This window comes from Gekko japonicus, unplaced genomic scaffold, assembly GCF_001447785.1.
Source record: "Gekko japonicus isolate JY-2015 unplaced genomic scaffold, Gekko_japonicus_V1.1 scaffold4337, whole genome shotgun sequence".
NCBI lineage: Eukaryota > Metazoa > Chordata > Lepidosauria > Squamata > Gekkonidae > Gekko > Gekko japonicus.
This window is the reverse complement of record NW_015169311.1, coordinates 35,678-46,371: the sequence shown is the minus strand read 5'-3', so window position 1 is coordinate 46,371 and position 10,694 is coordinate 35,678. Positions and strand designations below refer to the sequence as shown.

The following is a 10,694-nucleotide window of genomic DNA, read 5'->3' as shown; positions in this document are numbered from 1 at the left end:
GGCCCCGGGCGGCCGGACTTGGGGGGGGGCGGGCGGGCCTTCTCTGTGATTGACAGGAGGAGAGGAATGGGGCGGGGCTAGGACGTGATTGGCAGGAAGAAGGGCTCCGGGGCGGGGATTGGTCGTTGATTGACAGGAGGGGTGGAGGGGGAGAAAGAAACCCTCTGGATTTTCTGGGGAAGGCAGATACTCCCTCTAGTAGCATTACTTTATGTATTTATTTGCTTTATAGATATGTGCTGTCTTAGTCTCAGATGAGAATGCAGAGTGGCTCATGTGATACCCCCTCACAACAACCCTGCGAGGTAGATCGAAATGAGTAGCCGTGTTATTTTGTCTGTAGAAAAGGGCCAAGAGTCCAGTAGCACCTTAAAAAGGTAAAGGTAAAGGTTCCCTTGCTCGAAAGCCAGTCGAATCCGACTCTAGGGTTGCGGTGCTCATCTCCGTTTCAAAGCCGAAGAGCCAGCGCTGTCCGAAGACGTTTCCGTGGTCATGTGGCCGGCGTGACTAAACACCAAGGCGCACGGAACGCTGTTCCCTTCCCACCGAAGTGGTCCCTATTTATCTACTTGCAATTTCTTGCTTTCGAACGGCTAGGTTGGCAGGAGCTGGAACTAGAGACGGGAGCTCACTCCATCATGCGGCACACTCGGGTCTCGAACTGCTGAACTACTGACCTTCCACAGCCTGCAGTTCAGCGTCTTAACCACTTGAGCCACCGCAGCTCCTCTAGTAGCATTACTTTATGTATTTATTTGCTTTATATATATGCTGTCTTAGTCTCTGATGAGAATGCAGAGTGGCTCATGTGACATTCATTTTATCCTCACAACAACCCTGCGAGGTTGACCGAGACGGGTAGCCGTGTTATTCTGTCTGTAGAAAAGGGCCAAGAGTCCAGTAGCACCTTAAAGGCTTGCAAAAAAATTGGCAGGGTGAGAGCTTTCGTGAGCTTTCACTGAAGAAGTGAGCAGTGACTCGCGAAAGCTCATACCCGGCCCCTAGTCTTTAAGGTGCTCCTGGACTCTGGCTCTTTTCTACTCTAATCTAGGGTTAGGCTAAGAGGGTGTGAATGGCCCACAGTCACTCAGTGGCAGAGTGGGGATTCGAACCTGGTACCTCTAATGTCATGTTGAGACAAGAAGCTGGTCTCAGTACAGTCGAATTGAATATCTGGTTGCATTCTCTCTGCTTTTGGCTTAAAGTCCACCTTTTTCCCGTTGGGTTATTTCCTTTTCTATTGGCCGCATCCCCTTACCCTCAGTGGTCCACCAGAGCCCCTCTTTACAAATCTTTGAAACCCAAAATTTATATGACTGCTCCTTTATATTTAGCTAATATTCCCAACCCAAATCATAGATGGGCTTTTTCCAGAGCTAGATTTGACACTTTCCCATCGGCAGTTCTTGCTGGAAGATTTCAACGCATCCCTAGGCATTTGAGATTTTGCTCATGCCCCTCCGAGTCAATTGAGACCCTTTCCCATATATTATTCCATTGTTCCTATTATGCAGAAGAAAGAGCCCTTTTAATTACACCTATAATAAGGTCATTCAGGCACCAAGGACAATTAGTAATCCACTCTGAGGAACTTTTGCTGAAACATCTATTGGAGGACAAATCCACTGTAATATCAAGGAATGTTGCCAAATTTCTCTTTATTGCATTTACAAAGCGTAAGCACCTCCTCAGTGTTCCTTATGATGTCTCTTCTCTGTAAGGATTTTTGCTTTTGATTCTGCATGCTGTTTAATGGGTCTCTGACCGTAATAAAAATGAATGAATGAATGTGGATTCGGACCTGGGCCTCCCGGATCACAGTCCAATGCCCAAACCATTACAACCACCCTGTTTTGTTATCCACATACCGTATTATTATTGTCCTCCTTCCTCTCCTTAATAACTGGCAGTCACCTGGCTTTTGAGCATTTACGGTTTGGTGTTTGTGTTTAAATTTGCTTCTGGAAGCCATCTTGATTCTGTTGCATAGAGGAAAAAAAGGGGTACAATAAGAGAGGAAACTGGTTTTAATGCTTTGTGTAATCGTACAAGGTGTATGCAGGGGTCAGAGTGTTGGGCACAGATCCGGGAGACCCAGCTTTGAACCTCTGCTTCACCATGGAAGCTCGCTGGGTGACCTTGGGCCAGTCACACACCCTTCAGCCCAGCCTACCTTGCAGGGTTGCGGTGAGGATAAAGTGGAGAGTGATGTAAGCTGCTTTGGGGGCCCATTGGGGAGAAGAGTGGTGTATAAATGAAGTAAGCAATACAAATCTTGCTAACATTGCAACAACGCTTGCAGGTAGGCTGGTGTTATCTCCCCGTCGGAATGGGCATGGGTGAGATTTGAACTGTGAATTCTGAGTGTGTGCAAGAGTGGACCTTGACTTGGCTTGATTTTGGTCCCCATCCACTGAACTTCACTGCGGTGCCACCGCTTTCAGAAGGGTGCCGGTCTTTCCCATTCGCTGCCTCCTCCTCTCCCCACTGCAGTTTATTTATTATTTATTTATTTATTGGATTTATATCCCGCCCTCCCCAAATGGGCTCAGGGCGGCCGACAACAGAGGCAAATGCCATAACAAACAGTTAAAACAACATAAAAACAATCATTAAATAAAGTGCAGTGCTCTTGATGTTGCGTCTTATAGTCCAAGATGGGTTCCATTCGTCAACCTAACCTGACAGCATACGTTCTTCGGTCATCTAGGCGTCTTCCCAGGGCCGGCTCACCTCTAGGTCTAATCCACCGTCGAAGATGGCAGCTCGGTGGTGGTACAATAGCGGCGGCGGCTCCTATGCAAAGGCCTGGCGGAAGAGCTCCGTCTTACAGGCCCTGCGGAACTGCGCCAGGTCCCGCAGGGCCTGGATCTTCTCTGGGAGCTCGTTCCACCAGACAGGAGCCACCGCTGAGAAAGCCCTGGCCCTGCTTGCAGCCAACTTGATGTCCTTGGGGCCTGGAACCACCAATAGGTGCTGCGCCCCCGACCGTAGTGCTCTTGGGCAGTGTTCCCTCTAAGCTGAGTTAGTGTGAGCCAGCTCACAGTTTTTTAGCCTCTGGAAGGATGGCTCCAGAGCAACCTAATTTATGCAGTAGCCAATGAGTTGGCTCATTCATTCCCAACTTTAATGCCAGTAGCTCACAAAGTAGAATTTTTGCTCAGAAGACCGCACAGCTTAGAGGGAGCATTGCTCTTGGGGGAACATATGGGGAAAGGCAGTCCCTTAGGCGGTCCCTTAGGTACTCTGGACTCTGGCCATCAAGGGCTTTATAGGTAAGAACCAGCACTTTGAAGCGAATCCGGTACGCTATAGGCAGCCAGTGCAGCGCCTTCAGCACAGGTTGGACGTGGTCCCATCTAGTGAGAGGATAAAGTTAAGGGGATAAAGGGAGGCTGCGGTTGCGTTGAACCCAACCGTTGAACCCAACCTGCTGACACCTTTTCTGGCACCAGCCAAGTGTTTTTAGGAAGTGGGCCTGGGGCCAGGTAGGCTTCTGGTTGACCACTGGAGATCTGATCGGTTCTGCAGATTTCTAAAAACGTCACTGGGGCAGCAGCTACCACCACAGCACAAGGTAGGGTTGCCAAGTCACTAACCTCGAATAGCGGGGGCGCGTTGGTCCCTGCCTGGGGCATTTGCGAGTGCATGCCATGATGATGTCACCCGGAAGTAACATCATCACGTTGGGCGCATCGCCGGCTGACACTCTAGCAATCAGCCTGGAAAACTCTATGGTACCTTAGAGTTTTCAGGCTGATTGCTAGAGCGTCAGCCGGCGACGTGTCCAATGTGATGACGTCACCTCTGGGTGACATCATCGCGTCGGGCACGTCGGCCTGAACCGGGCACTTTGGGGGCGGGGTTCCCCCCGCTGGCCTTTTCCGGACCGGCGGATTGGGACCCTTTTAGCAGGGGAATCTCTGCCCTTAAGAACAGATAAAAGGAAGTCCTTCTTCACCCAAAGAGTGATGAACACATGGAATTCACTGCCACAGGAGGTGGCGGTGGCTACAAGCATGGACGGCTTCAAGAGGGAACTGGATAAACATATGGAGCAGAGGTCCACCAGTGGCTCTTAGCCACGAGGTATAGATAGGAACTCTCAGTCTGGGGCAAGGGATGCTCTGTCTTCTTGGTGCTTGGGGGGGGCAACAGTGGGAGGGCTTCTAGTGTCCTGGCCCCACTGCTGGACCTCCTGGTGGCCCCTGGTATTGTTGGTCACTGTGTGACCTAGAGTGTTGGACTGGATGGGTCATTGGCCTGATCCAGCATTGGCTTCTCCTTGCATATGGAGCAGAGGTCCATCAGTGGCTATTAGCCACAAGGTATAGATAGGGACTCTGGAACAAGTGATGCTCTGTCATCTTGGTGCTTGGGGGGGGGTCAACAGTGGGAGGGCTTCTAATGTCCTGGCCCCACTGCTGGACCTCCTGAGGGCCCCTGGTATTTCTGACCACTGTGTGATACAAAGTGTTGGACTGGATGGGCCTTTGGCCTGATCCAACATTGGCATCTCTTATGTTCTTATGTTCTCTGATGTTCTTCTGTGCCGCCATGGGACCTGGATGCCCTACCACAAGGATCTGCACTGTGTGAGTGAAGGGAAGCTGCGGCAGCCATTTTGTGGCTGGCCCCGCCTCCTGCAGCAGCCATTTTGTGGCAGCTGTGTTGTTGCTGTGCCCACGGAGCCCCGTGTGCAGGGGAGGGTGGAATAAAAACTGAGCAAATAAATACATGTGCCATGCCAGAGTTCCAAATGTGCCTCCGGGCTCAGAGAGGTTGGGGACCCACAGGGTAGTGAGTGGATGGAAGGAGAGGCCAACCCAGCTGTTGTCGCTGAGCACCGCAGAAGAGTCCGAGGCAATCCCCTCCAGGTGACCCCCTGTGATAATGTCTCCTGTTGTAGAAGCCACATCTGCTTTGGGATGAAATCGGCGGAAGAGATGCGGCAGCAGGCTCACCTCCAGGTGGTCAGCAAGAACCTTTACAGCCAAGACAACAACCACTCCCCTCTGCTCTACGGCGTGCTGGACCACCGTATGGTAAGACTGCACACCGCGGTGGGTGTATTCTGGTGTGGGGCTGTGAGCAGGGCAAAAATACAAGAAATAAGCGTGTAAGAACACAAGAAGAGCTCTGCTGCATCAGGCCTGTTGTCTGTCTCGCGCAGCATCCTGTCTCACACAGCGGCCGACCAGTTGGAGGGCCAGCAAACAGGGCACTGAGGCCAAGGCCTTCCCCCGATGTTGCTTCCTAGCACTGGTATTTTTCCTGCCTCTGAATAGGGAGATGCTCTTTACTCAAACATGGCTAGTCGCCAGTGAGGAACATTTCCTCCCTGAATCCGTCTTAACTCCATTTTAAAGCCATTTTTGCTTGTGGCCATTGCTGTTGATACATCTCCTTTCTCCAGGGCACGAGCGAGAAGGATCGTCCGTGCGAAACCTGCGGAAAGAATCTGGCCGAGTGTTTGGGGCATTATGGTTACATCGATCTGGAGCTGCCCTGTTTCCACGTGGGGTACTTCAAGGCCGTGATCAGCATTTTACAGGTAAAGCCGTGTGTTTTGATCTCGAGGTCCAAATAGAATTTTCTTACATTAGTCGGTCTAGGTGGGTACCGATGCTCCCTCTAAGCGGTGGAGTCTTGTGAGCAAACAGTCTACCTTGTGAGCCACTGGCATTCAAGTTGCGAGCGAGCGATCTGGCTGCTGCATAAATCAGTTTTTCTCTGGAGCCCTCCTTCCTGAGCGAAGGCAAAAAAATGTGTGAGCTGGAAGCTAAAAAACTGTGAGCTGGCTCACACTAACTCAGCTTAGAGGGAACACTGGGGGGGAACCCGTGTTGCTCTGAAGCAGTAGAACAAAGTTGGAGTCCAGCGGGCACCTTTGAGACCAACAAAGTTTTATTCCGGGTATGAGCTTTTGTGTGCATGGCACACTGAGGAAACTGAGGAAGTTTATCTGAGGTGGTGTGCTTGCACACGAAAGCTCATACCCTGAATAAAACTTTGTTGGTCTTAAAGGTGCCGCTGGACTCTGACTTTGCTCTAGTCTGTCTCTGTTCACTTGGCCCTTCAAATTAGAATCCACAACGGGGGACAAATAGCATTGTCATCTGAAGAACAGGGGGAGCCTATGCTGTCTTCGTCTACGTCCTGCGGTGTGCGTGCACACCACAGCTTATACCCAGGATAAAACGTGGTTGATGTTAATGGTGTCAGTGGACTTGGACTTTGTTCCATGAGTCAAAAGCTCCTTGTTGTTGTGGACTTGTGAAAAAGCAAAAAAAAAATTGGGTTGAGATTCATGCAGAAATTGAAAACATTGTGAAATGTAAATTTAAGAAAGAACCAGAAATATTACTTTTGGGACTAAAAATGGAAGAGGTTAATGTGGCAAAAAGGACACTGATGTGGTATATGATTACAACTGCCAGAATGACATATGCTCAAAGTTGGAAGCAAGATAAAGTCCCGAAGATTGGCGATCGGATTAAAAAATTACTTTTTATGGTTGAAATGGACAAGATGACAAGAAAACTTAACAATATGGAAGCAGAAGACTTTTTAGCAGATGGGAAAGATTTAAAAGAGTATTTAGAGAAGAATTGGAATGTAAGAGACAACTTATTTTGCTTTAATAATTATTGAGTGTTAAAGTTTAACAATATGGAATAAGAAATAGAGAAATTTATATATGAAGAGATTAGTTACCTATTGAACTTATAATGATAAAGGGAAGGAAGAAGGAATTTAAGAATTTTGCAGGAGGTTGTAGCACAGTGGGAAGCCATGCAGGGGGGAGGGAAGGGAGGAGGGTAGGATAAAAATGTATTATAAATGTTGATTTTGAGTGATGATATCCTAAATAAAAATTGTTTAAAAAAGCAAAAACAAAAAGCTCCTTGTTGTTCAGTCGCACAGTCGAGTCCGACTCTTCGCGACCCCATGGACGAGATCCCGCCAGGCCCTCCTGTCTTCCGCTGTCCTCTGAAGTTTGCTCAGTTTCATGTTCGTTGCATCTATGACACTGTCTAACCATCTCATCCTTTGCCGTCCCCGTCTTCTTTGACCTTCAATCTTCCCCAGCATCAGGGTCCTAGTAAAGGTAAAGGTTCCCTTGCTCGAAAGCCAGTCGAATCCGACTCTAGGGTTGCGGTGCTCATCTCCGTTTCAAAGCCGAAGAGCCAGCGCTGTCCGAAGACGTTTCCGTGGTCATGTGGCCGGCATGACTAAACACCAAGGCGCACGGAACGCTGTTATCTTCCCACCGAAGTGGTACCTATTTATCTACTTGCAATTTCTTGCTTTCGAACTGCTAGGTTGGCAGGAGCTGGAACCAGAGACGGGAGTTCACTCCGTCATGCGGCACCTGGGTCTTGAACCACTGAACTACTGACCTTCCACAGCCTGCAGTTCAGCGTCTTAACCACTTGAGCCACCGCAGCTCCTAGGGTCCTACCCTGCCACAAATTTTTGTTAATCTTTAAGGCGCTCCTGGACTCTTGCTCTTTTCTGCTGCTAAAATATTTGAACCATCAAAAACACGTTTGAAATAATCAAAGAATTCAATAAAAGCCACAGACAAGACCAGAACGAGGAAGGAGAGCCAGTCATCATAGTTAGGGTTGTGCCAGACCAATCTCTTCACCTGCCGGCGGAAGACAACAATAGAGAGCCAGTTTGGTGTAGTGGGTAAGTGCGTGGACTCTAATCTGGGAGAACCAGGTTTGATTCCCCACTCCTCGACGTGCAGCTGCTGGATGACCTTGGGTCGGTTGACAGTTCTCTCAGAGCTGTTCTCTCAGGAGCAGTCCTCGAGAGAGCTCTCTCAGCAGGTTACCTGAAGGTGTTCAAATCTGTATTGTCTTTCTTTTTATTATTGATTTGTAGTCCATTTTAACCTGGACTGTAATAGTGGTTTTAATTTTTATCAGTGTATTCTGAATTTTGTGATGGCCAGTGGCTTCATACAATAAACCTACCTACCTACCTACTACTGATTTCATATGCTTATAACCTGTTTTTAAGATTTTATTGTCTTTATGGAAATGTCATAACCCACCCTGAGCTCGTTTACGGGATAGGTGGGGTGCAAATGCGGAAAATTAATTAATTAAAATATTATTTCTGCTTCCATCGAAGATGATTTGCAAGACGTGTTGCCGTATCATGCTGACCCCCGAAGAACGGAAGCAGTTTTTAGATTACCTGAAGAGACCTGGCTTGACTTACCTCCAGAAACGTGGCTTGAAGAAAAAGGTCTCTGAAAAGTGCAGGAAAAAGAACACCTGCCCTCACTGCGGGTCGTTTAACGGTGAGTGTGTGTTTCGGGAGGCCCTTGTCGGCGTCAAGTCCAGAACCATTTAGAACGGCAGACCAAAGCTTCTCTGTCGCTTGTGTTGTATCTTGCCCACTGCAGTAGGATATACTATTCAATTTGGGTGCCTCATTGCCACAAACGACACAGTGCAGTGCCAGTCTACCCATAGATCAAGATGGGTAGCCTCAGGGCTATTTTTGGGCAGGGACGCACAGGAATGGCGTTCCGGCTGGCTCCCGAGTTGGCCACGCCCAGCAGGAACTCATTAGCATAATAGGCCACACCCAACAGCAGAAACTCATCAGGATTGGCTACATTAGGGGTGTGTGGCCTAACATGCAAAGGAGTTCCTGCTACAAAAAGAAGGCCCTGGGTTTTGACAACAAACAAGGTAAACAAGAAGCAAAAGGTGGGTGTGGCTGGATAACCACACTTCTAGTAACATGGGGGTGCGGCCTAATGTGCTAATGAGCTGTGCTATCAGGGGTGTGGCCTAATATGCTAATGAGTTTCTGCTGTTGGGTGTGGCCTATTATGCTAATGAGTTCCTGCTGGGCTTTTTCTACAAAAAGAGCCCTGGCTACCGTAGCCTCATCTGTAGCAACAGAAAAGAGGAAGAGTCCGGGAGCACCTCGAGGGCTTGCAAAATTTGTGGCAGGGGAGGAGCTTTCGTGAGTCACGGCTCTCTTCTTCAGATCCAGTCTACCAGTTGGGTTGCTAACCTCCAGGTGGGGTCTGATGATCTCCCAGATTTACAGTTGATACCCAGATTGTAGAGATCAGTCCCACTGGAGCAAATGGCCGCTTTGAGGGTGGGTTCTCTGGCTTTATACCTCCCCGAGGGTCCTCCCCTCTGCAAAATCCCACCCTTTGCAGGTTCTGTTGTTGTACATATTAGGTTCTATGTCAAAAATGAGGTCAAATGAGGAGGAAGATCTATGTTTTATTTCAATTAACAGAAAAACAATTGGACCAAATAGTCCATCCTAAATTGACTACTTTCTTCTCAGCATATTCAGGAGATATGAGGGGGCAACAGGGGGAGGACTTCTAGTGTCCTGGCCAGTGTTCCCTCTAAGCTGAGTTAGTGTGAGCTAGCTCACAGTTTTTTAGCCTCCAACTCACACATGTTTGTCTTTGCTCAGGAAGGAGGGCTCCAGAGCAAACTAAGTTATGCAGTAGCCAAATCACTGGCTCACAACTTTAATGTCACTAGCTCACAAGGTAGAATTTTTGCTCATAAGACTCCATAGCTTCAAGGGAAGATTGGTCCTGGCCCCACTGCTGGACCTCCTGATGGCCCCTGGTCTTTTTGGCCACTTTGTGACAGAGTGTTGGACTGGATGGGCCATTGGCCTGATCCAACATTGGCTTCTCTTATGTTATTATGTTCTTATGCTTATTTATGAAATGGAAGATAATGATGAAACTGTCATGAGGATTGCAGTGCATGGGCCAGAATTAATAATTCTGTTATGTAATTAATTATGTAATTAATATTCTTTGCTTGAGAGCTATAAATGATAAGTAAACATTCAAACTGTGTTATAGCAATCACATTTTTAGCTCCACCAGCGACCATAAAGGAAGTCTCACAGAAAGAGGACACTTTTCTTCTGGCTAAAGGAAAATGAGTCCACGGTTGTTTTAGTGCTAGGGCTTCTGTCACTTGGATTCCTGACGTATGGGCAATCACCCTGAATTCTAAACGGTTCCGTGTCTGATGTTAAAAGTCCGGGTGGTCTGTTAGATTTCTGTTTCTTGGGTTGATGTTTTGTAACGGCTTGGGTCGGACAGACAAACTTGGACCGCTCGATTCAGGTCCAGTTGCGCCTCAGATCTGGCTCTTGTTCTGCCAGCATGGCTACTCTGAAACAAATCTGAAGGTGCCATTCTTAGTCTTTATGATGGCGTGAGCTGGTTGCTTGTTCTTGGCTGCTGTTGCATTTTAAAAAAAAAATAAAAAATTTATTGATAAATTCAGAATGTTCATAACATACAATTGCTTTCCAACAGCGTCCATATAACATTTAAAAGAAAAATTATGCATTACAAATTATATCCCCTTATTTAAACCTCAGAAGGGGACATTAACCTTGACTAAAGTCACATTAACTAAAACACTTTTAATTGTAAAATATAACTCTCGAAAGGAACAAGTCCATGCAATTCAAAATAGTGCAATTTAGCCCCATCAGTGATACGTAAGTAAAGAAATATGTTGTTCTTTTTTCTTTAAATTATTAAAGACATCAGAAATCTGCAGATTTTTTTCCATAAAAGGAAGCCATTTATCAAGTAAACTATATTGACGAACCTGAACAGTTGTGTTTTGTAAGTTATCTGTGATTTTATCCATTATAAAATA

The 10,694-nt window shown here is 47.4% G+C and overlaps 1 protein-coding gene across 1 annotated transcript in view; it reads left to right on the top strand.

Moving 5' to 3' along the window:
• Window positions 1-4,557: 4,557 nt before the first annotated feature.
• Window positions 4,558-10,694, top strand: part of POLR3A (polymerase (RNA) III (DNA directed) polypeptide A, 155kDa) — a gene marked incomplete at its 3' end in the record, with an annotated part of 38,485 nt that continues 32,348 nt past the window's right edge. Inside the window, exons 1-4 of the mRNA XM_015416604.1 lie at window positions 4,558-4,595; window positions 4,910-5,045; window positions 5,417-5,554; window positions 8,149-8,320. Of these exons, the coding sequence (XP_015272090.1) occupies window positions 4,558-4,595; window positions 4,910-5,045; window positions 5,417-5,554; window positions 8,149-8,320 (484 nt within the window). The remainder of the gene's footprint in view (window positions 4,596-4,909; window positions 5,046-5,416; window positions 5,555-8,148; window positions 8,321-10,694) is intronic.